Consider the following 25,793-nt stretch of genomic DNA (forward strand, 5'->3'; position numbering starts at 1 on the left):
TGACCTCAAAGCCAAAGAAAAGAAAAAAAATGGGTGAGATTAAATTTAAAAATATGCTTCTTTAGACCAGTGTTAGTATTGTCATCTCATCAAGTTATTAGTCTAAAATAATCATTAATAGAGTCATTAAAAGCTGCTGTGTACTTTTCCCTTTGGACCAGTTATATGCCAAATGCTCACTGGCCTCATGTGACTAGCAGCGCATCTTCAGACAGAAGTTCAGGGAGAGGAGGCCGGCCTGGCTCACCCCTTGACCATCTTTAGATTATTCCTTTCAGGAGACCTAGGCATCTGTGCCCTTTGTTCACTAGGCTCCCAGCTTACACTACATCCCAACAACCTACAGAGGAGCCCGGTTGCCACTGAGCACACTAGAAACGTCACCCACGTGGCTTCAGTATGCTGAATGAAATGGAGCATCCATGAGGAGGTACAAGGAGTCCAGATCCTCCCACCCTCCCGACAATGCTGCCTCCAAGGAGCACTCCCATGTCCCACCCATCTCCAAAAACCCATCTTTGTCCTCTGTGCTGAGAAGGCAGGTCGTCCCCAAGCACTGGTCCTCTGAAAAGTCTGTTCTATCTCTTTAAAGACAGATGTTTTCATCAGAAGTAACACTCCTGGCCAAGAAGTTGCTGCCTGGGGGGAAATGCTCTGTTCTTTTCCTGTCTAGTGGCTGGGTCCCCGGGCCACTCTGCTGGGACACATGCTGATGGGTCAAGTCCAGGACTACAGATTGCTATCTCTTGCTTTACTGAACTATTAGTATCTGCCCCACCCCCACCCCATCGACTTTCCAACAGTGCAGTTCCCGGGTCTAATTCTGGCATACAGGTAGGTATGAGACACACTCCCTCCCGGCTGGCTGTGGTGGAAACTGCTCCCAGCAAGGCTGGCCTGAGACGCGAACCAGACTCTGCTAAGCCTGGGAGGGTGATTTCAACTTTTACTGCGAGTGAAATGCAAAGTTTTCTGACAGTTGCCACCTGTTTACTTATAACGACAGAGGTACTGTACAACATGAAATGTGGGGTGGAGGTGCTCACCACCTAAGCACTTTAAATAGCTATTGCCCTGAGCTACCCCAAGTCTGACGCACACACACAGTCCCCCAACCCCCTTCTCGCTGGAACCGCAGGCACATAGGCTGCCCAGGTGCCGCCGCCCCAAAGCGCCTTCCCCACCTGCTACTCGGCAGGATAGCTACCCGATCACGTTTGCCATCCGGAACACGCTGTGTGCTTAGCAATCCGCAGGAAGTTGGACTTACCCCTCCTGCCCTGTCTGATCTTTGGGCTCAGCATGCTGCAGCCACCTGGCCAGACCTGCTGGGCCGATCATGCTGCCATCCGCTTCCCTTTTCTCTTCTTGGCCACTGGCCCTTCATGCCCAGCTCCTTCCAGCCCTGGGACCACTGGCGTCACCCCTCGGCTCCCTCTCCTGGCTCCGGCTTGCCTTGCACTACATAAATCCTGATGCATTATTTATCCATTCCAGAATTAATTTCCATCCAAGCGGACCATTAAAGCCACAGTGATCTTTGGTGATCAATCAACGGGCCAGGGCGGGGCCCGCCTGGCTATCCTGTTCGCGCACGCGGGGATACCCATTCCTAAAGGAGGAGGCGGGGTCTTGGGGTTTGGGGCGGGTAGGTGGGCGGAGCCATCTGAAGCCCTGTGGAGATTTCCCTGCTGGCTAAAGGTTCCCCGGGCCTTCGAAATCTGTTCGCCAGCCAGCCAGCTGCGGCTACCAAGAGGGCGGAGGACACGCATAGCACCACGGTTGGTTGCCCGGGCCAGCGCGTCCTGCTAAGGCGAGTGAGAGGAAGTGGCAAGTGGCGAGACCCCTCCAGGCCCAGCCCAAGCGGACGAGCATCTCAGCTCTCTGCCTTTCTTAAATGAGCTGGCATTCTGGCGTTGTTCACATCCTCAGCAAGGCCACTAGCAGAAAGAGTCCGGCTGAGGGTATTAATTAACCACTTCCTTAGTAAGGTGACAGAAACCAGTGCCTGAATAGTGTCACAAAACTTACTGAGTTGAATAGCCGATCTCTGCTAAGACCAGCATAATTCTAAAGGGTGCATACTGGGGTCTTTTTGGGTTCCACCTCAATACCCTAAAAAAAATTACTCTACAAATGCAATCACAATAATAGCTATTCTCTTACTATTGAGGAGGATGCTGTTACAAGGTGTTTACTGGAGGAAAATGAATCTCAAATGACTAGTTGGAAGTCACCCCGCTGCTTAGTGGCAGGGCTGTCATCAGAACATGAGGCTCTAAACTCATTGCTGCTGCCCGTTTTTGTTCTGTTTTGGCAGAGTCTTGCTATGTAGCCCAGGCTGGCCTTGACCTCTTGGTCCTTTTGCCTGACCATCTGTAGTGCTGGGTTACAGGCATGACCCTCCACACCCTGGCTGTAAACGTAGACTTTTCTATGAAGCCAGTCTCTCAAAAATACTCCAGTTTCTGAGCACAGCATGGTAACAGCTCACATCTTGAGAGTGTTCTGTGAACTTGTTGGATTGTGACCCCCCCACACCTCACTTTGTGCTCTGACAACCACCTCATATGTCTTCTTAACCCCTGGGCATAGGGTTGGGTTATTTCGAGCTGTGTTTTTATCATCCTGCTTTGAATGTCTCTTGCCCCTGTTCCCCCTCCACAGCTTTCTATGAGCGTCATGTCCACAGATTCTTCAATGTCCTGTCAACAGTTAACCACCTTCAGAAGCTGCAGGGGAAGGAGGGTTCCTGGGATTCCTCTGAAGCAATACAGAAAAGATGGGGGAGTCTGGACCAGGGGAGTAAGAGAGGCCTGAAGAGAGAAAGGCAAGACTGAGGGCTGTGGTCAGCCCACATCCAGGTTAACAGGAGACAGCGTCTACAGAGAGCAGGCCATCTCAGTCAGCTTCAAGCCAGTTCTCCTAGCTTTAGCTTGCTCCTCAGATAGAGGAGTAGGCATTCTGAAATGGCGTTCAAGGCCTGTCACAGTTCTTCATGCTTTCAAGGCCTGTCACAGCTCTTCATGCTTTCAAGGCCTGTCACAGCTCTTCATGCTTTCAAGGCCTGTCACAATTCTTCATGCTTTCAAGGCCTGTCACAGCTCTTCATGCTTTCAAGGCCTGTCAGAGCCCTTCATGCCTCCATCCAGGCCTGTCACAGCCCTTCAGGCCTCCATCCAAGGCCTGATACACCCTTCAGGCCTCCATCCAAGGCCTGTCACAGCCCTTCGTGTCTTTCCTTCTGCCCCATGCCTTGCTGCTGCTGAACTTGGCCATGATGTAGAGCAGGTCCTCTGTGCAGGTCACATGAGGCCCCCATGTGTCCCCTTTCACATGCAGCCCCTGCTCACATTGCCTCTGGGAGCTTCCCTCACAGTGCTTCGGCTCCACAGGCCTTATCACGCTTTTAACACATCCCTTATGGAACTGTTCTGATCCTACCAGTTGCGGAGACACTAGGCAATTCTCCTGAGGCCTTGCACACCTTCCTACAACTGGCCTTCTTGCCTTCTCAGCCACAAGCCCCAAACTACCTTACAAAGAGGCTCCTGAAGGATGCTGGGATAGAGGATGGGGAGGTGGCCCAGTGGGTAGCATGCCTACCATGCGAGTACAAAGACAAGAGTCTGGACCCTTAGAGCCCACACAAATCCTAGTGATTGGGAGGTAGAGATAGGGGATCCTGGGAAACGCTGGTTAGCTAGACAAGCCTAATTGGCAAGCTCTGAATTCAAGCCAGAGATCCTGCCTCAGTATACTAGTTGGAAAGTGATTAAGGAAGACACCCAATGCCAATCTCCACTATCTACACTTAGGTACATACACGGGAACACATACACAGGTGCGCCAAACACACACACACACACACACACACACACACACACACACACACACTATGTATGAACAGATCCTTGCATAGCTCCTCTTCCTTAAAGGTCAAGTACAACCCACATCAGGCTAGGACAGAGTCCATCCAGAAAGGATGAGAGAATACAGAGCTGGACAAATCACATGTTGACACCCAGGGTCACAGGGCAAGTCCCGTGGCTGGTGACAGCATCTTGAGCAATCCGGAAACCATCTGTGAGTAATGCAGCCTGGCCAGTGTTCCCCTGAGCCAAGGGCCAGTGAATGCCAGAGCCTCCTCGGCCCAGGACTACTCACGATTGTTTTGCTTAAGAAACCACCTCCGGGAGCTTTTCCTGTGCAGCTGCTTCCCTGGGACTTTAAGCCACTGTTCTCACTGCCCGCTTTTCTGGCCACTAGAGTCAGAGGAACAAAAACCACAGGCTCTGGGCAAGCTTGGAAAGGGCGGAGCTGATGTGATTGGGGCCATGTGGTCAGCGGGTGGAGAGCAGAGCGGCTGCTCTTCCATCCTCTTGCCCAGACTCCAGGCTCTTCCCAGTCCTACTGATGCAGGAGTCACAGGCAGAGCTGGGAGGGGCCGAGTCGCCTAGCCCTGTGGCAGTGGATATTGGAAGCCCCCACATCCCTTCCAGGGCTGGAGGGTGGCAGTGGGGGACAAGAGCAGGACTAAGGGGTTTGTTGACTGTGAAGACTTTCGATTAGCTTGTATTTGAACAAACAGTATTATTCCTCTAGGTGTAAGCTAAGATCAGGAAAGGGAGTTCCTAGTGGGCGTGGCAGCAGAGACTGAGGAGTGCCCCCCAACCCCTACAGTGCAGCCCTACCCCACCCCCACACAGCACTGTAATTCCTGGGGCTCTGCTCTGCCTCCCACTCCTCTCCAGCCTCGCACCCTTTGTCATTTTTCGGAGGGCTGCTCTGGAGCAGGTGCTGAAAGAGTCAGGGGACTGGGAGGAGCAGAAGGCTCCAGAAACACCTGCTAAGATGCACATTTCTTGACGGACTACCTGCCTATCAATGCACTCAGCCCAGAGCTACAGTGTTTCAGTACTGAGGCTTTCTCCTTTGCCTGCAACCTGGTGACTTTGCAGAAGAGTACCTGCATCCCATACCTCCACACCACAGCTCTCCTCCTCCTCCTCCTCCTCCTCCTCCTCCTCCTTCTCCTCCTCCTCCTCCTCCTTCTTCTTTTTGAGACAGGGTTTCTCTATGTTATCTTGGCGGTCCTGGACTCACTTTGTAGACCAGGCTGGCCTCGCCTGCCTCTGCTTCCTGAGTGCTGAGATTAAAGGTGTGCACCTCCACTGCACTTCTTAGCCAGTACAGGATGCGCAGCCAGCATGAGCTTCCAAAAGCACAACCTACACACAGCCTGGGCAAGGAGCCACTGCCTTAGAAGATAACTAGACATGCCTGGGGCCAGGGCTACCAAGGTGACCTCTGTCTGCTGCCATCCTGAGGGAGGGGTCTTCTTATGGAGAGGTGCATGTGTCAATCATTCATCAAGCTAGAAAGAACTTCAAGCTTTAATGAGAAACAAACCCCTTGCATGGACAGCCACTGGTGCAGTCTCTTAGCCACCCAAATATCCAGGAGGGGGCAGTGGGGGACAGGGTTGGGTTTGGGCCAGAACAGCCAGCACTGAGAGTGGCAGCTAGGAAAAGAAACTTTTCTCTAATTTTCACAAAGATGCCACATCCCTTTTCCAGACGCTTCTGACCTTTAGACAGAAGCATGCCCTTGCAGAGGCCAATGTGGAAGCAGTGCTGACCTGGCTCTCCACTGTTTGTCCCCAGTCACCACTGGTCCCCACCAGGCTGCTTAGAGTACCCCTGTTCCCTGCTGTGAGGAGGCTGCTGCCCTCCTCCTTAGCCTGTCACTCAAGGCCATCACTTCTGTCCCTTCTATCCAGAGGCATTAATCTGTTAAGAAGCCGATGGATACAGTTTTAGTAAGTTTGCAAAGCCAATAGTTTAAGATGGGCAACACCAGAAACCGAACAATATAAACCTGTAATTGAGTGAATTGTGGTCCTAAACTTATCACTTCCCAATCCATTCAAGTCATCAATATGGAAGATACTATATTTGCCCACTGCCATGCAGATCTCGCCAAATTCAGTTATTACACTAAGGACATTCATAGCACAGAGATCAGACAACACCAACTCAGAGCGTAGGAGTCTCTCTTCTTTTCACATCCCTCTGATCTATGCGAGATCCCACCTCGATCCTCCTGGGACCTGCTGCAAGGTGCCCAAAGGGTACGTCTCTGTCCCCTTCTCTACCACCTTTACTGTGTGCCCCAGAAAGTGTGGGGACCCTGCTCTGAGTAGAAAACACCAGGTGCCTACCTGAATCAGCCTTCTTCTCCTTCCTCATGGATGCTCTGTGTTTTCAGCCACCTACAATCAAGTGTGGCTGTATTCTAGTCAGCGTTTATGAGTAGAAGTGATGTGGCTACTCCCAGGCCTGGGATACAGTACTCGGCCCACTCACACCCCACCGAGCTCAGTTCCATTTTCTGTTCAACTAGGATCAGGCCACCTTGGAGATCTGAAGTGGAAGGTGGGACGGGCTATATGGCCTAAGTGGCCGTGTGGGAGGAAGCCCTCAGCACTAGCCCAGAAGCACGCCACATGGCAGGGAGGCTCATTGATTGGCTGGTCCTCTTTGTCACCACAGTTGACTTCTCACTGGAGCTACAGTTTAGTTTTATCTGTTCTTCTTTGCCTGGGAGGTTTTGAAACATCTTCCAGTGTCAGCTTCGTGTTCCTCTCTATGGCTAGAGTGGGTCACCCACGTCTAGGCTCCAGTGACCTTCTGCAAGGCCACTGTGTGTGTGTGTGTGTGTGTGTGTGTGTGTGTGTGTGTGTGTGTTAAGAGAGTGTGAACTCCTCAATCTCAATCTCTTCTATAATTTAAGTACCAACCTCACATAAATCATCAGGTTGGACTAAAGCACTCTTTTTCAGATTTTTAAATAGAAAAATCGTGTGGGATTCAACAAGGAGAATTTTTTGGGTGGTCTTTCTTTGCTGGTACTATGGGCATGTCCTTCTTCTGTGTCACCACTGGGCGGGTGGGAGTCTTAGGAGTCTCTGCTCCAGAGGGCAGGCTTTTCTCTCTGCCTCCTCTCCTCTGGCCCTGATCTGGTCACTATTGATCTTTAAATTAGTGCTGTATATGTGTTGCCAGCCGTGGTGCACACGGTCATTCATAGCCAGGCCCCTGGAAAGGATCCAGGGTCTTAGATTCCTACTTTTAGTCTCCTGGTACCCAGGTCAGGATAATGATGCAGAATCCAAAATCACACACATTGAAAAAAACCACCCAGACATGCCAGACCAGAGCAAGAGGGAGAAGCCCAGAGCACGGAGGCTTGCTAAATTACGATGGTTAATATCCATTGTCACCTTGGAATTACCTAGGAGACATACTTCTGGGGATGTCTGTGCTTGTATGCCCAGAGAGGATAAATTGAGGAAGATGGACTGAGTATGAGCAACACTTTTCCACGGGTTGGTACCCAAGACTGAATAAGAAGGGGAAAGAAAGGACACAGCTGTGTGTTAGCATTCACCTCTCGCTGCTAGCTCATCCACCCAGATGCAAGCCAGCTGCCTCTTACTATGACAGCTTCTCTGGCACAGTGGGCTGTATCTTCAAACTGTGAGTCAAAATAAACCCTCTGTCCCGTAAGCTGCCTCTCTCATCTTTGTCCCAGGGATGAGAAGTAGCAATCAGCAGGACCATGGCTTAGGTATAACCATCTGGTTGAGACACAATAGCTTGTCATGTGTCAACTTTATCTTTACAGCAGCATCTCTGCCTTCTGGGAGTGCGAGAGAGCTGGGCTCCTGGACAGGTCTGGCTTTGGGCAAAGGAGGTCAGACCTGTGTTCCATGGCCTTTTGTTGTCATAATGTAGAGATGTGGCTTTGGTTGCTACCTCCTTGCACGGTCATTGTCTGGGAACCTCCCAGGAAGAGAAAACGGTGAAGTTGGCTGGAAATCTGAGTGTGGTTGTTTGAACGGGAATGGCCCCATTGGTGCTAGCGTTTCGATACCAGTCTTCAGTTAGTGGAACATTTTGGGAAGGATTAAGTGTTGTGGTCTTACGTCCCCTTGATGGGGAGGCCTGGTGGCACTCAGAGGAAGGGTAGCAGCCTACCAAGAAGAGACTTGATACCCTATGATCATATACAGGGGGAGGAGGTCCCCATCAGTCACAGACATAGGGGAGGGGAGTAGAGGGAAAGCAGGAGGGAGGGAGGAATGGGAGGATACAAGGGATGGGCTAACAATTGAGATGTAATATGAATAAATTAATAAAATATTTTTAAAAAGAGTTGTGGTCTTCACTTCCCTTTGATGGGGACTGGTGACACTCAAAGAAAGAATAATCAGGCTACCAAGATGAGACTTGATAACCTATAACCATATAGTGGGGGAGGAGGTCCTCCTCAGTCATAGACCTAGGGGAGGAAAATAGGGTAAAAGAGGGAGGGAGGGTGGAACAGGAAGATACAAGTGATGGGATAACAATTGAGATGTAATCTGCATAAATTAATAAAATAAAATTTAAAAAAAGAGTTGTGGTCTTGTTGGAAGAGTTTGTGTCACTATTGGGTAGAGGGACAAGACTTGGAGGTTTCAAAATCCAGTGACATTCCCAGTTAGCACACTCGCTCTCCTCTTCTCTGTCCCCATCTCTCTGTCTCTGTCTCTGTCTCTCTCCCTTCCTCCCTCCCTCTATTCCTGTGTCTCTCTGTGTCTGTCTGTCTGTCTGTCTGTCTGTCTGTCTGTCTGCCTCTCTCTCTCTCTCTCTCTCTCTCTCTCTCTCTCTCTCTCTCTCTCTCTCTCTCTCTCTCCTACTTTTGGAAAGGATGTGAGCTCTCAGCTACTGCTCCAGAGCCATGCTGCCTGTCTGCCTGTTGCCATGCTCCCCACTATGTTGGTCAGGGACTCACTCTCTGAAACTGTAAGTCCCAGGTAACTTTTCTATAAATTATCTTGGTCGTGATGTCTCTTTATAGCAGCAGCACACTCTGAGGTACACCCCAAGAAAACAAATAGCCAGTGTCAGTTGGTTCACCCCACTCTTGACCCTCCCCACTGCCTCAGGTAGCAAGTTCTTTCTTGAAGGGGCTGCTCTACAGAGCAGAGCTCATGTGTGTCGCTTTTGAACTTCTGTAAATGTCAAGCTCAGGACAAATACTGCTCATCTAAGCATCTTTGTTTAACCTGGACCAGTGCCTGGGACTCTGCTGCATGAAGTGGCTTTCAGATTAAAAGCAAAATCATTTAGCTGCAAATTCTTCCTGTGCCTTTCTTGGAGGGGATGTTTCTGTCTGTGCACATGTGTTGGGCTGGCCACTAAGGGGGGGGGGAGTGGCTGGTCCTGTCGGGCACCTACGGCTACTGGCCAGACGGAATCCCTTGTTCTGTCAGTCTGGGGCTGATAGGACAGAGGGGTGTGTGGTCTCTCCAGCAGAACAAGGTGTTCCTGGTTGTGAGACAAGGACACATGGAGAGTCCAAGCAGCTGCCATCATCCCTGCGACAGGCTGCGGCACACAGAGGGGGAGGGCTGCCACCATGGGCTGCCCAGAAGCTAAGAGTAGCCCCCAATCTTACAGGTGCCCGGTGAGGGTCTGAAGTGACTTTGCCTCCCTGAAATCAAGGCCAACGTTTATGTTTGAGGAAACAGTCACTGTTTGGGGTAGTTTCCCTTGTTGACTAACAAGTGTGGTCCTTAGTTGCTGAAGAGAGACTGGGTGGGACCTGAGCAAGGGGCAAGAGTGGATTGTCCCCATACCCCCTTCTGCGTTCACTCCCACAGCCTGGGAAGGTTACTCAGACCTTCTCAGAAAAAGCCCTTCACCTTGACACCTCTGTCTGCTTCCAGTCATTTCCCCGCCTCTGACATTTTTAGTCTCATCCCTTGCTGGTTCCTTGCTCAAGGCCACAGACAGCCCAGTCTTTTGCTGTCTTGGTTAGAACTGGGTTGCCATTGGACACTATCCAGCCCATCCAGGACCTGGGGAAACATCCCTGATTCCTCTTCAGAAACCGTAAACAACTGATCTGTTTGGCCTCCAGTAGGGAGTTAGACACAGCTGTATGACTCAGGCCCAGCTAACCTGGACAGGGCCAACTCTATAGCCTGCAGCAGGGACAGTGTTCTACATTGACAACTGCACCCTGCAGTGTAGGGTGGTGTCCTGCAACAGGGTACTGGCTTCCCTGTTTGCCTGTGCTGCGAGCACGCAGGCTCTCCTCAGCCACTGCCACTTCTGACCATATGCCAAGCCTGCTTCAACTCCCAAAGAGTCCTGTAAATGTCTGATAAATTCCCTTTCCCGCCTTTGTCTGCTTTGGTTGCCTTCTCCTTGGAATCGAAGCTTACATCACAGCCCTCTGTCCAAGCTTGCCTGTTCCTCATCTCTCTGACCTCGTTATCTTCCGAAACCAACGCAGACACACAGTCTCCCCTTGCCCGTTCTCGAGCTGAAGTCACTTCCTTCCCTATTTCCCTGGTTGTGCTACCAAGTTTTCTCAGCCTAGAAGGCACGGGCTATCTTTCCAGACCTGGCCTCTCTAGCCTTTCACTCTGTTTTCTCAGGAGACTTGTTGGTCAGCACTGCCTGTGACTTCTGTTCACCTAAGGGATGCCTCTGGGTGAGATCTTCCCACCAAGCTACTTTCCCCACAATCTTTATTTTATCCTGACATGTTTCGAAACCTAACTGGGGGCTTAGCTATCTGTCTCTCATCTCCACTAGGTGCTAGTGTTCATATTTCTTTCCTTCAGCTGGTTCCCAGGCACTATTAGGCTCCCTGGCTGTCCAAAGTATGGTTTGTACTTAATGCCATTATGTAGTCTCTGTTACCACTGTCACAGTCATGTGATACTGATGAGCATCTCCATAACAAATTCTGTGATCACCCATTTTGTTAACAAAGCAGGCAGCATAGACATAGCATAAGTCCATAGCCTTAGCTCTCTCTCAGGCCAAGCATGGTTCTGCATGGTTTTCCACCATTTCCCCAACTGCGCTCATATCCTAGATCATTAGTGAAGTCAAAGAGGCAACTTCAGACAAATGTGTCATTCTTGCTAGTCCTTAGAACCAAGCTGGTCTCATGGAGTCCCATTCGTGGGGTGTGGTCTTGACCACAGAGGGACATCAAGTGCAGAGCTGAGAAGAGATGCAGATATAAGAATGTCAAGCACAGGAGAGTCCCAGCTGGGACTGCGATAGGCCACCAAGAAGAATGTAAAAGGCAAAGAAACCAAGACCAAAGTCGGAGAGCCGCGGCACCTACAGGTTGTCAGAGGGAGGTTTAGCGAAGGGACCTAACAGCATAGGCAGAGAAAGTGAGGAGAACCCTGACGGGAGAGGCTGGCATCACAGGAGCCAAAATAAGGAGCGCTTTCAAGTGGTGGCTCTCTGTGTGGTGTGCTGAGGAAAGGCCTGGCAGTGGGAGAGGACAGTGTGCAGAGGACCCGGCCTATGATGCTATGTACTACCCAAGAGTAGATTCTCTGTATGGCTGAAGGAGGAGGCCAGAATTTGCGATTACGTAAATTCCAATTCTGGGAATGTTACGGACTTCCTATTCCCTAAGCTGTCTCATGGAAAAACAAGACTCCAAAACTTCCAACTAAAAACATTGAATAGAATATACAAAATGCATACTTGAAAATAAACAGTGGATTCAAGGTAATGGGTTAGGGGGGGCAAGGTGAAACTACATGATCACCATGTAGAACGTGCCATTTTTCTACAACAAGTACAAACCAATTAAAAAAGAAAGAGCAAGTAAACAGAAGATAGCTGAGAAATGAAATCACGGAGGAGTTTCAAAAGGCTTCTCCCTTATACCAGCAACAACAATAACAAGAGAAGCTGACAAAGATGACGAGGCAACATTTTAGAGCTTTAAAAATTAATGAGGAATCATTAGCAGTTCTTAACTGTTGGGAGATGAAGGATCAGTTATCTTTAAAAACGTAGCGCCCCCCCCCCAATAACTCTACCACGCTCCAATGGAAGGCCACACATCGCAGAATATTTGGGCAGGAAAAACTGGCCTTGAGGCAGCAGAGAAACACAACGTTGGGTGAGAAAGGAATATGTGGTGCGTATGGGAAGAATTGGAGGATGAAGGGCGAGGAAATATGATCAAAACTTGTATGAAATCCTCAAAGAACTAATTAGATATATGTAATAAACATTAACCTAAGCTTGCATGGACTGGGGGGAGGGGGTGGATCTTTAACTAGAATCCTGAGCTGGAGATCAGTAGGCACAGCTTGGCAACTTCACCCACCCACCCATCCACCCTCAAGGCCTGTTCCATTGTCAAGCTCAGCAAAAACCTCACAGGAACCTTAGTCTCCACGCCAACATCATCACCGTAGGGAGGTCTGTTGGGATCTTGCCTTGACCTCACTAACCCAGGACTCTCCCGTGCACAGCAGGGAGCAAGGGTTCTTCTCAAACACAGTCAGAGACAAATGTTCTGGTCACTGGGGCCTCGGGTAGTAGATAACAGGACAAAACTAGCCTAACATGAAGGTCTGGACTAAAGGCTTGGAGGTGAGGTGGGTTAGAGAGAAGAGCTTAAGACAACGTTAAACATGCGTGAGGCAGTGATATTACTATTTTTGCTTGGCTGTAACCAAAATGCCCAATCTAAACCATTTAAGAGATAACGGTTTATCTTGGCTCCCAGTTCCAGAGTGATTTGAGTCTGTGGTGGGGAAGGCCTGGCAGTGGGAGTGTGAGGCAGTGGATGTTCACATACAGGTGACCGGGAAGCAGAGACCACAGCTGGAAACCAATGTATAATTGCAAATCGACCCACTCCTACTTGCCAGTCTGTACCACCAAAGCCACGCTGGCCTTCAAGAAAATGCTGTGAGCTGGGGGAAGGAAGAAGCATTCCAAACAAGCCTGTGGAGAACACCTCAGATACAAACCATGACAACGTGCCTGAAGAAACCATGAGCTGTTACCTCCCTGTGGTCTTCAGGCCCTTGTCAGTATAAGGTAAAGAGTAGGCCAGAACTGTCAGATCTGGAGCTGAGTGTGGAAGGTGGGAACCAAGACACTACAGAGACTAGATTCTCCATGCAGTATTAAGATCTCTGTTCAATTACCAATTAGCTGTTGAACTAACAGGATACATTTCAATGGCCACATGTGACAAGAAATACATAGTTTACCAAATTAGTTCAGAAAAGCCATGAAACCAATGAGCAGTGGCGATTGTAACGAGCAGCACCCACAAATCCCAGGAAGGAAAGGAAAGCCCGAATTGCCACAGGGAGGTGGTGACCCAGCAGAGCACAGGCAGCATCTTGCTGCGGGTGTGGATGGCAACAGTCGACTTTGTCAGAACGTCTGTGAGCAGAGGACTCTGCTGTGTTCCTCAGACTTTGTCCATTGCCTCTAGGAGAAAGTCAGTATGCGTCTCTCGGCTACTGGCTGCCACCTTTCCACCCCAGGCTGTAGCTCCTATTCCAGCTTGGTGCTCACCTAGGCAAGATGACCTCCCTGAGGGCTCAAGAATGGTGAGCAAGAGAGTGGGAGCGGTTTAGGCAAGAGATGATCAGAGACGCATCTAAAGCAAGGTGGGGCAATGGGGATATAGCTTATGGTACAGCACTCTGTGGCATCCCAGGCCCTGGGGTTCCAGGGGCCTTAGGGACAGAGAAGAGGGTATACAGTTGGAGCCTGGAAGCTGAAATGCCACCACGCCATCCATACCTCCCTAAAATTTGGCCCAGGCTAAACTGAAAATACCAGTCCCTGTGTGTGTATGTGTGTGTGTGTGTGTGTGTGTGTGTGTGTGTGTGTGTGTGTGTGACTTATTTTTCATTTTATGCACATTAGTGTTTTGCCTGAATGTATGTCTGTGTCAGGTCCCCAGGAACTGGAGTTACAGACATTTGTGAGCTCCTATGTGGATGCTGGGAATTGAACCTAGGTCTTCTGGAAGAGCAGTCAGTGGTCTCAACTGCTGAGTCATCTCTCCAGCCCCTATATTTTTCTTTTATTAAAAATTTAAGTGAAAAGGTACAGAAGCATTTGTTCAATGTGGCCCTATTGAGAAAAGGAAAAATAAAGAAGTCTATTAACCCTCTCCAATCCATTTTGGAGATGCTGAGGTGCTTCAAATTCCAACAGAGGGCAAGAGCCAACCTCATCTTTAAAAGAACAAAAGCCTTTGGTCCTGGAGCAACCTGAGCCAGGGACCTCCATTTAGGTGACATTGTCTGGTCACCTCTGGGGACTGTCTGGGTCCTGTTTGGTCCCTGGCAATGAGGCTGGCATTCCCCTTCTGCACTCAACCAACCTTGGATGGATGCCCTGATGTCTTCCAGGGTGGGGCTGCTGTTCTTCCACCTAGCCAGGGACGAAGAGACCTGGGATGTTGTGTAGCAATGAGTAGGAAGGCTGGCCAGCAGCAGCTTGGAATGCATGTGTCATTGTCTCCCCAGGACTCCCACTGGATGTCTTAGGAAACGATGTTGTCCTTTGAACAGCTATGACTCCAACAATCCCAACAACTAGGGATTAATTGAACAGTTGCACTGTCTCAGTGAATTTCAGGAAGGCCTGGACCAAGGTTCAGAGATTTGAGTGGCTGTGGAGAGCTGTGTACTTTCTTCCAGAGACAGCATCTGGTTGCAATGACTAATCAGGCTAGGTCCCTGGGGGCCCAAGTCGGCTGACACCTCTTTCCCTTCACAGTACTTGGAAGTAAGAGGGTGATGCTTCAGGAACCTGGGTCACAAGCCAAACTTCTGCTTAACAGGCTAGCAATCACCACGGTGGGTTTGGGCTTCATGCACTCCTGCCACAGTGTCCACAGGGCCATAGCCCCAAAGAGGAAGCCAGCACAGTGAGTCCCTGGGAGCCCTTTGCTCTCACACTGCTCAGAGGAAGTCAAACTGATCACAAAGTACTACTTCCTGAGACTATTAGTGGTTAGGGTGGTTTTTCTTTCTCCATGCGATATATGTTGGGCCGTGAGAGTAGCTCTCAGTGACTGACATCCTGACTCAGTGACTCAGTCCTGACATCCAATGTCCGCCGGGTCACTGTTGAGTGCAGCTAGACCATGTCCATGCCCCTGCTCCCTTTTTAAGATGAGGATATGATGTCATCTGGCAGTGCTGTGAGGATCAAATGAACAGAGTGACGACCCTCACTTCCCAGGCAATGACTACTCTAACAGGAGTGACTCAAGGCGAGACTTTCTCTTGATCCGTAGCGTGGTGCTCATTGGAAGCTCCTGAGCGAAGGGAGAGAGGGGAGCTTTGCTTTTCAAAGGCTTCTGAGTGTTTAAAAATTTTTTAATTTGTTTATTCTTATGAGCGTGTGTGTGTGTGTGTGTGTGTGTGTGTGTGTGTGTGTGTGTGTGTGTGTGTGTGTTAGGGGCAAAGGCGATGCACAATTCTCATGGGACACTTGTGGAGGTCGGAGGGCAACTTTGGGGAGTTGGTTCTCTCTGTCCATCTTTATTTAGGCTTTGGGGACCTGATTCAGGCTATCAGGATTGTGTGGCCTGGCACCTGAGTCTCTGTTAATGCAGCAATTCTGGAGGAGTGGAGTCAGGTTGCCATATGAACCCACTAGGTGACTAGGGGTGGGACTGGAGATCAAGTTTAACCAGCAATGCTCAGTCATGCCTATGATGTCATCTTAAAGTCCCTCCAGGGAGCTTTCAGGTTGGTGAAACATGGAGGTTCCGTGTACATGGCTCATCCCAAGAGGGTGTGGAGGCTCCTACCCCTCCTTCAGCCCTTGGTCTATTGTCTCTTCCATCAGCTTGTCTAGGGATGTATCTCTTATAATAAAATCAACGTATTCTTGAATTTTGTGAGTTATCCTAAGGAGCTACAGCAACCAAGAGGGGCAGTGGGAAATCTGGAATAAGAAGTTGAGAGGGCGGCCTAGGCACCTGTTTGTGATGGGCACCAGACGTCAAAGCAGTTTTGCGAGTCTGAGTCTATAGTCTAGAGTCCCATGGGTGATGTGCTCACCCTGTGCAGCTCATGCTAGACAAGACTTGAACTGAATTGTTGGGTGCCCTATTGATACTGGGGAATCTGAGTGAGCAAAACAGATGCCCAAAGACAGCTGTCACCCTTCAAAAAGATCCAGCTCTTGAGGATGGGGTCAGTGACCACAACAGGGTTTGGAGTAAGCAGGTGCTATGTGTGGAGCGGGAACTCAGGACGGTATGGAGCTGGATGCAGAAGAATAGTGGTGGCCCCGGCCATAGCAGCTTGATCCTCTTAGCAAATGTTTAATTCTGGCTTTTAGCATCCTCTGATATGCCAAAGAGCATGTGATAACTTCTGATAAGGATGCATCAGCAGGAGCCATGGGCAGGGCTGGGTAGTGTTCTTCCTGTCTACAGTGTGACTCGCTGAGGAGCTATCTGGGGCATCATTCAGGGTACCAGCTTCATTGATTAGCAAGCTGTAGGCGGGGCACAAGGGTGGCTCAGTCTGGAAGAAGGAAGAAGGGGCCCCTTGTCCTTTCTAAAAGGCCCTGTCTGGACTCGGGGTGCTGGTCCTGCATGTGAATCGGCTGGAGAGTCTGCCTTGGGGAAAGGATGGGCACCGTACTTTGACAGAGAGGAGGGAAGCAGCAGCTGCAGCCGAACTTCAGATCTTCTCTCTTCCTTGCAAAGGGCAAGCTGATCATTCGTGAGCATCCTGGGGTGGAGGATGCTGTTTATCCTTAGGCTCAAGACACCCTTGCTTCCAGCTCTACATGAGACATGGCCAGGGGCACACTGTGCCTGAATGGTAGTGTCTGCCCTTAACAAACATCACACTTGTTAGCAGTTGCTTTTTGCTAAGCACATGCCACACAGTAGAGACCACTATCCTGCATTATACATGGAACAAACTCCTTCGTTTCTTCATATCGTAGAGGAAAACAAGGTCAAACAAGGTATATGATATGTAAAAAGTCATTGGCTAGGAGGTGGCTATGCTGTCATCTCAAGCCCCGCCTGCCAGTTTGAGCAATACTAGGTGGCCCCTGGCTGTCCCCACCAGGAGGACAAGGCCTTAAGCCCCATAATGCTGACCTAGCTCTATGGGGAAACATTCTCCCCTGGGAATTTCTTACTTAAGGTACACCCTCTCCTGAATGTTGATGGCTGGTCTTCCTGGGGCCATAGAGCTCCACCCTTCTTGCCCTAACAGGACAGCCATAAGAAACCACAGAGATACAAGTGCTCAACTGAGATTGCCACGTGCCTGTGTTTCCGTCCAATTCCTCCTGGTCCACTGTGCCCAGCCCCAGTGTGATGTCCATCTCAGTCCACTTCCAAGGCTCAACCTTCCAAAAACCTGCAGGCTCCAGGAGCACCGGGGTGCTGCTGAAAACATGGGCATGGTGACAAGTGCATTGCACAGGGCATCAGCTTCTGCTCAGGATGCCATTTGCTTGTGTCTCTCCTCACAGGGAAGAAGCTTGCTGTCTCAGAGGCCTCGGGAGATGGTAGCAGCTATTTCTGTTTCCTGGGATGGGAGTTTGGAGTGCTCAGCACTGCCCTATGATGCCTGAATTCTTTCCATAACCCTGCAGGAAGTGGCAGATGGCATGCCAGGCTCCAGATGGGGTTCCCTATATCCGAGGTTCCACCATTTCACTCTTTTTTTAAAAAAAAAACCTGCAAGAGGACTTGGAGGGGCCATAGCTTAGCTCTTGAAATGCTTGTCTTACAAATATGTGGACCTGGATTTTATTCCCGGGATCCATGTAAAAAGCTGGGCTTGACTGTGTGTGCTGGGAAGTGGTGACAGGCAGGACTTTGGGGACTTTTCTGACTTTTCAAATTAACTTACTTGGAATGTGAAAGACCTTGCCTCAAAAAAAAAAATGGGTAGTTTGTGAGGAAGGACACCTGAGGTTGCTCATTTTACACACACACACACACACACACACACACACACACACACACACACACACTATAGCTCTAATAACATTCTTATTATTGGAAGGGAATTCCTGTGAGTTCAGGGCTCACCCAGAACCCTCTGTGAGCTTTACTCTCTGTTAAATACTCTATTCTCACCATGGCTCTGTAAGGAACAGTCTAGCATCCTCTTTTCCCCCCAAATGGACATAATAATATTATGGAGTAAGCACTACTGAGCCGACAGAAGTGGGGCAGATGCAGAGGGTAGAAGACAGAAGACCATGGGCTTGTTGTGTTTTTAATTTCTCCACCCACTTCAGGGATCTTGTTTCCCCAGCTGAGCAGGAACAGAGGTTACCACAGGAAGTTGGTTCTCTGAAAAAGCTGCTGACTCTGTCATCCGTTGGCTCCCTGGAGGGCAGTGTGCCTGGCAAACTATCTGTCTAGACATTTGCTGAGGGTTCTGCCAGCACTGTTTCTTGGGCACAGGTTCTTCACAGCTCTTCAAAGCTGAGGCAAACAAGGGCGCTGACCCAAGTTCCCCTCAAATCCATAGGCCAGAACTCCAAGGCCCAGAATGTGCCTGCTGGAGACTGGACTCTCACAGCAGTGGCTAAGGGTCATATGGTGGCCCTAATCCAGCTCGACTGGTATCCTTATATGGAAAGCATGCAAGAACACAGCCATAGACAGAGGGATGGCCACAGAAGATACGGAGAAAGGATAGAACCCAAAGTCAAAGCCAAGGAGGGTGTTGCAGGAACAAACAAGCCTGCCAGCACCTTTATCTTCTGGCTTCCAGAATTGTGAGGAAATAACTTTCTTCTTAAACTGTCCAGGCGCACCACCCTGCCCCTCTCCCCGTTTTGTGAGCAATGGACTTCCAGGCTCAGGAAAGACTTCCCAGGGTGGGCTTCCGGGACTGCCTTGAGGTAAGCTACTTCACCTACTCCCACACTCAGCCCTTTCTCTTGCTTTTGCACTGGGCCAGGGTCCCCCTGAGCCCTTCCATGTGCCCTGGGCCATCCAGCTCACACAGTGTCCTACCCTGGAGAGAGGAATACTCCTGGTTGGATAGGCTGTAATTTCTGCAAAGCATTAAAGTTTTCATGCCCATGCCTTTGGCTAGCTCTGGCTTCAGCTGTAGTGATGAGTTCCCTGTTGGGTGAGTTGACGGCTGGCTGGTTTCCAGTATCAGGCCCTTCTGAGCCTGTGCAAATGAATTCAGTACACTGGGAGGAGGGTTCTGGGAAGCCATGGCCCTTCTACTGGAGGCTTTCAAGCCTTCCCCAGAGTCCCTGCAAGGGGACTATTGGTACAGAAATGGGCTCCCCGATGGCTCAGTGGTGGCTTTCCTTTTGTCTGGCCACTTTCCAGCCACAGCCCTGCTTCCTGGCTCAACTTCCCAATATCCCACACCTCCACCTTGGCCCTTGTTTATTTAAGATGAGCTTTGGGGAGACCCACACTTATACATGGTTTCAATGCTTCCTGCCTGGGGCTCTGTTTCCTCCCCAGCAAAATGGAAGCCATCTCAGGGCCAAGTCCACTTGCCGACGTGAGCTGGGAACAGGACAAAATGATCCCGATGCTCTTATTATAATTTTGTTTGCTTGTAGCATAAAAAGAGGAAATGAAGAGGAAAAGGGGGAAAAAATCTACCTTCTGAGTCATTTCTTACCAAGGGAACATCTGGAACTCAGGGGCTAATGACTGTGCTTCTTCCTACCCATGCCCCGCCCCTACAGGAACTCGCCAGTGGCCTTCTATATAGAGTGTCTGGGGAGGCGGCAGCTAGGTTAGCAGCCTGCTGCACCTAACTCTGAGCTTCCAGCACTAGTGTTATGGTGGCATGAACTTGGTAGAGGCAGAAGCATCCCAGAGCTGACTAGACAGTGTATTTAGCCATTGAGGATCAGGTCCCAGTGAGAGAACCTGTGTCAAAAAAGAAACCAAACTGTTCCCAGGGGATGACAAGTGAGGTTGACACCCCTCACCCACCCCCATCCCCCACCCCAGCCATTCACCTAAATAGCATGAAGTAGCAGCTGGCTCTAACATCTGCCTTGATCTATTTTCTGTGTCTTCAAGAGGTGTCTCTAACTTAGAGGCCAGCATGAGTGCTAGTGTGTGTATGTGTGTGTGTGTGTGTGTGTGTGTGTGTGTGTGTGTGTGTGTGAGAAAGCCCCCTACATGTATGCATGTCTGTGTCTGTGTGTTTGCTCACCATCATTATGAAGGGTGTTGGCTTTTGCAGGATGATTTTTTTTTCAGACCTGAGGACTGAACCCAGGACCTTGTGCTTGCTAGGCAAGCGCTCTTCCACTGAGCCAAATCCACAACCCTTTGCAGGATGCTTTTGCATCACTCAAACTAACTGATCCACTGCGCAGCCTGAAGCCCGAGTTACTTCACTATCTCCCTGTCCATCATAAGTGTTGTGCAGTGTTTTTATACCCAGCATTTTTATCCTTATTCAGGGCCTCAGCAAGGCCACATGACCTGCATTAGTTTTCCCCTGTGCTGCTCACTCATTCCTGTAGTCACACATTCTCTCAACAGTAATTAAATACATACTATATATCAGGTATAACTTAGGTGACCAGTTGCCATACAAATAGCTCTAACCAGCCCTTCCTCCTCCTTTCCTTATCCAAAGTCATGCTGGCATGAGCACCTATGGGGTAGCCACAAGGCCAGAGGATGGCTTCTATCCTAAGAGAGCAGGCTCAGGGAAACCCAAAACACAAAAGTAGGAGGCAAGAGTCCATCTACCATTATAAATCTAGACAAAACTGACAAACATAATTACTTTTGGATCCCAGGAGCTTACTGAATGCATGAAAACCACCAGAAAATGCTTTTAATTGAAATAACTGATGAGCTTTTGAGAAAAGCCGGCACAAGTCTATGGTCTTCTTTGCTTGGGGCTGCACCTTGGCAGTGACCTCTAGCTCAGTTCTCAGAGAGGTTGTACCGGGAGGAGACCATCATGGAAGCCAGGCACAAAGCAGGAATGGTTCACTCACTCCTGTTGTGAGCTGTGAGCAGTCAGCAACAGTTATACTCAGCAGAATGCAAGCAGCTTCTCTTGTCTAGGCAGCAGGGAGTTGGGAAGACCACCACTCATGCTTGGAGCTTACATACACACGTGCAGTGGAGCCAGAGAGAACCCTAGTGCCCACATGCTCTTGCAGTCGTAAGCCTGAACACATTGCTGACACGCGGGCTCAGCAGGAATGGAGAGCTAGGATAAGCTTAATGACCACGTGAATGTGAGAGAGTTCCACGTCCTCCCACGGATCCATTGGCAGAAGCTGAGGAGAAGAGGAGAGTAATCAACTCCTAGCTGATTACTATATGACCCAGGCACAGGGTGACCATGAGGAAGTCACATTTAAAAGCCAATGCAAGAATAAAACGCAAACATAACAGCGATGTTAGAGCCAGCATATTATGAGGGACAGGTGTCACAGATTTAGCCCAGGCAAACAACTCAACTGTGGGGCAAGTGAGTCATGGGACCAGGGGGACTGGCCTGGAGCAAGAGCGAAGCGGAAAGGTGTCCCAAACCCCCAAACTCTCATCTTGACACAGGCAGGAGTAAGGATCATTCCCTCTCTGTTCTGGGCCTGCATGCCCTGGTGTACATAGCCTTGTGACCCCCCCACCTCTGCTATCCTTGAGGTTGTGACATAGCCTAGTAGCCAAGTTTCAGGACATGTCCTGCTTGCATCTGGAATTCCTTTCCATGCAAATGAGCATTCCCAGCAGCTCAGCTCTAGTCCAATGATGTACATTCATCCTTGAAAACCCTACTCACTTCCCCAAGGTTTAAATAACCCTATTCCCCCAATAAAAAAAAGAGCCATTTCACTGAAAATCATCTTGGAGAAGGCTCCCTGCCCCCACTTCCTGCCAGGACTCACCACTGGACTGAGATGAAGTGCCACAGAGTAGCTCTGCTTCTTCTGACCCAACCTACTTCCCCATCTTTTGAGTCAGAAGCAGCTAAGTTCCTGCCACCATGGACAGAGCCCCAGCCCCCAGCCTTCTGCAGTGAACTGGGGAAACAGATAAACCCTCCTCCCTTAAGCTGCTTCCTGCCAGGTATTTGAGAAATGCCACACCATAAGCAGGTAAAACGACCAGGTTGTTGTTGTTGTTGTTTGTTTGGTTTTTTTTGTTTTGTTTTGTTTTTTAGCAACAGCAAAGATGTATATAAAGCCAAAGGGAGACAGGGCTCTGTAGGAATTCTGAGTCCCTCGGGGTTTGGATTTGATGGATCAAGACTTAAAAAAAGAAAATTCCCACCAGAACACTCAAGAAGCTAAAAGAAAACTGCAAATGACCACAGGGAGATATGAGACTGATGGAGTGATAGAATTTCAGTGAGAGAGAAGGAACAGAAATTCTTGAGTTAGAATGACAAAAATGACAATCTGCAAGGTGAGCACAGCAGTATATGTGGGGGATAGAAGGAAGAATGGGTGCACTTGAGGGCAGAGATGCAGAGACGATCCAATATGGCTGCTCCTGGTGGAGCAGGTCTGTAATGCCCAGGTCCCAAGCCAAGGCAGGGGATCCAAAGGCTACAAAACAGCCGAAGGAAAAGGAGCAGAGTAACAGAGATATGGAAAACAGCAACAAGAATTTCTGTCAACATGGAGATGCATTAAAAGGCAGATGAAGAAAGAAGAGACAAGGAATAGAAAAGCTACTTGGTAAAAAAGACTGGAACTTTCCAATTTGATGTAAACTACTATTTTTCACACATAACAAGGATCCCGAGGAGGAGGAGGAAGGGAAGGAGGGAGGATCATAGAGGGGGGGGGGCATTCTAACACTGAGGAGGATGGGGACAGATAGACATTGCCAGGGTTGCTTGTGAGAATGAAATGGCAGAATTTGCAATCAAACTGTTGAAAGACAAAGGAAGTGGAAGAGAGCCGGTGTGATTAGCAGCTGACAGCTCCTCTCAACAATGGAAGCTAGAAGTGGAGGGAGACATTTAAAGTTCTGAAAGAAAAATGAAAACTGTTAATCAATGCCAGCCTATGGCAAGGCTGATTTTCAAAAATGAGAAAGGCAAAGTGGCAGCCTTCCCTGATGTACAGAGACATAGATGTGTGTGCGGGCAGATCTGAGTTAGAGGAAACAGTGAAAAAAGTGTCCACTGGCAGGACAACAGCCATAAAAACAAAAGCAAAACCAAAAACCAACAACAACACCCCAAACAAAACAAAACAAAACAGAAGAAGAGCAGATAGGATAGAAAAAAGGATTTAAGGGAATATTCTACAATCTACTTTAAGTGACAAAAAGTCTACATGTTAAAGACACTGATCACTTCCCATAGACAGATTAAATTGCAGCCTTCTAATGTCACTGATGTATGACTGTGGATGAAACTCCTGTGGGAATTCAGGGGGGAAATGTACTCAGATCTATACTATTTGCTTATAATTGTGAGATCTAGTCACATGTATAGTGGAAGTTTTGGTTTCTTAAAAAACCCAGTTGTGTTATGCCTTTGCTTTAATCCCAAGTGTAAGATATGGGGCTGCTTTTAGTTTGTCCACAGCTGACAAGTGTCTCGTATGGGCTTGGAGAAGGGCATGTCTCTGCCAGCTGAGATAGCTGAACTCTGAGGACTCTAAGAGGATATAAATACCAGAGCCCAGAGACAGAGGGGAGCTTGGAGAGAATGCTTTGAGGAGATGGTCGGAGGAGGAGGAGGAAGAGGAAGAGGAGGAGGAGAAGAAGAAGATGAAGACGAAGGAGGAGGTGGAGGAGGAGAAAAAGGAAGGGGCTGCTGGTTCTTCCTGATGCTGTGTTTGCTAGTTAGCTGGACTGCTGGATATCCTAAAGACTGAAATTGGTATTGCCCCGAAGAACCCAACAACTCTACACAGCTGGAAGTAGTAACGAGAACTCCGCCCCTCTCTCACTAACCTTTCCCTTCTACCTAGTGTTGGTGGGTTGAAAGTAATTAGGAGGGAGAAGGAGTGGAGAAGGAAGGAAAGTAGAAGTGTAAGAAACCCAAGTAAAATAGTTTTAAAAGTTCACTACACACATGTTCTCTATAAGAGACCCTCAGAGCTGGCTGAAAGGAAGTCACAAAGTGAAAGGAAAAAGATGTGTAGCACCAGCCAGAACTGGTCATGTCAACCCATGATCAAACAGGTGCTGAGGAAAGAGATGTTAAGACACGGTTATTCATGGGGACTAACACACGAACACAACAGCACGCTGCTATGGCTTGATCTGAAGAGATCCTACAGGCTTAAACAGTGGAAGGCTTGTTGCCCCTGGATCTTAAAGAGGTGGGAAGTTAGTGGAAAGAGATCAGTCACTGGGAGTATGTTCTTGAAGGAGCCAGTGGGGCTCTGGCCCCTTCTTTGTTCTGTCTTTATTTCCTGGTTGCAGTGGGTGAATATTCTTCTGGCACACATTCCTGGAAAGGTACTGCGCTGCCAGGGACCCAAAGCAGAGGACAAGTGACCACGACTTTCTCCTATAGTAAGCTGATTTTAAAACTTCATCACAGTTATCGTTATTGTTGTGTGTGAATGTGTGGACATGTCACAGTGCTCACGTGAATGTCAGAGGTCAGCTTCCCTTCTTTCCAGTGTTTGAGCCACCTTACAAGCCTGCAAGCTCTCCCTCCCCACCCCCATCCCCGTCTCTTTCAGGTGTATGTGGACATATGCATACATGTACATGTTTGTGCCAATGTGGGTGCCTGTGTGTTACGGTGTGAGTGTGGAGATCAGAGATAATCTGAGATATTAGCTGTCCATCCCCCCCCCACAACCTTCAGCCACCCCATTTTGCTTCAGACACGGTGTCTGTTTATTTATTTATTTTTTACCTCTGCTAGGTGGCTAGATATCCTCTATAGAGTGTCCTGCCTCCACCTCCCATCTTCCTACAGCAGCACTGGGATTTCAGGAGCTGTATGATGTGTCTGGCTTTTAATATCTTCCGGGGATTTGAACCCAGGTCCTCATGCTTGCATGACAAGAGCCTTTACCTACTGAACCATCTTCAAAGCCCTAGCAAGTTGATTCTGTTTTCAGGCATTTTGTCGCAGTGATAGGACACTAGCACGGAAGGGGCACTAGATATCAATGTGTACATGCCTAAGAAGAAAGCTTCAAAATCCTTGAAACAAAAACTGGCACTGCTGGACAAAAGACGATGGAGTAATAAGACTAGAGAGTTAAGTAATAAGATTTTCATTCCCCGATCACAGTAACTGAAGAGCATTTAGACTGCCACCAGGAGCTTCTCAAAAGGTGTGACACATCACTAATTTGACTTACTGGGTGTGCAAGGCGTGCCTCACACAGGCACATTTTGTTCTCAGGGACCTTGGAACATTCCCGACGGTAGAATATATGCTAGGCTATAAAGTAAGTTTGTAGTAAGCTTAAAAGTACGTTCTCTAACTCTACTGGAATTAAATTAGAAATAATAACAGAAAGGGAAATTGGAAATTGTCAAATACTTGAAAGCTAACCCAACTTTAACATCTAGTGCTACCATTAGGACATCAATAACACACATTTCTACCTAAAATCAAGCCAGGCCCAAATAAAATGAAGAGGACACCACAAAGCTGAGAACATAAATTCAGACACCACTGAAACAGAAAAAAAAAAAAAGCAAAGCATGAGAGAAAAATCAATGAAGCAAAAAAAGAAAAATTAGTTCTTTGAGAAGATTATTTAAGCTCAGCAAACCTCTAACCAGATTGACCAACAATAATAAAAAGAATCAGGAATGAAAAGGAAAACCTTAAACCAACTCCAGAGAATCCACAGAGCCTTGTAAGGGAACTCCACTCCGTGAACAACCTTTGCCAAAAAGCTGTGGGGCGCCCACACAGCAGGCAGGGTCCCAGGATGACAATGATGGGTATGCTGAACAATGAAGCTTCCAATCACTTCATCAAAGGG

General features: G+C 48.9%; 1 protein-coding gene across 4 annotated transcripts in view; it reads right to left on the minus strand.

Annotated features, from left to right (window-relative positions):
* ARHGAP22 (Rho GTPase activating protein 22) overlaps positions 1 to 25,793 on the minus strand; it is a 154,984-nt gene that overhangs the window by 125,534 nt on the left and 3,657 nt on the right. For 2 of the 4 annotated variants that reach the window (XM_084794326.1, XM_084794324.1), the window contains exon 1: positions 1,271 to 1,607. The exons of the other annotated variants lie outside the window; for them this stretch is intronic. In XM_084794326.1, coding sequence (XP_084650452.1) covers positions 1,271 to 1,304 — 34 coding nt within the window. In that variant the 5' untranslated portion in view covers positions 1,305 to 1,607. Of the gene's footprint in view, positions 1 to 1,270; positions 1,608 to 25,793 lie in introns of those variants that run through there. 4 annotated transcript variants of the gene reach the window in all.

The sequence above is a fragment of the Acomys minous genome (genome assembly GCF_964271855.1).
Source record: "Acomys minous genome assembly, chromosome: 9".
Classification (NCBI taxonomy): domain Eukaryota; kingdom Metazoa; phylum Chordata; class Mammalia; order Rodentia; family Muridae; genus Acomys; species Acomys minous.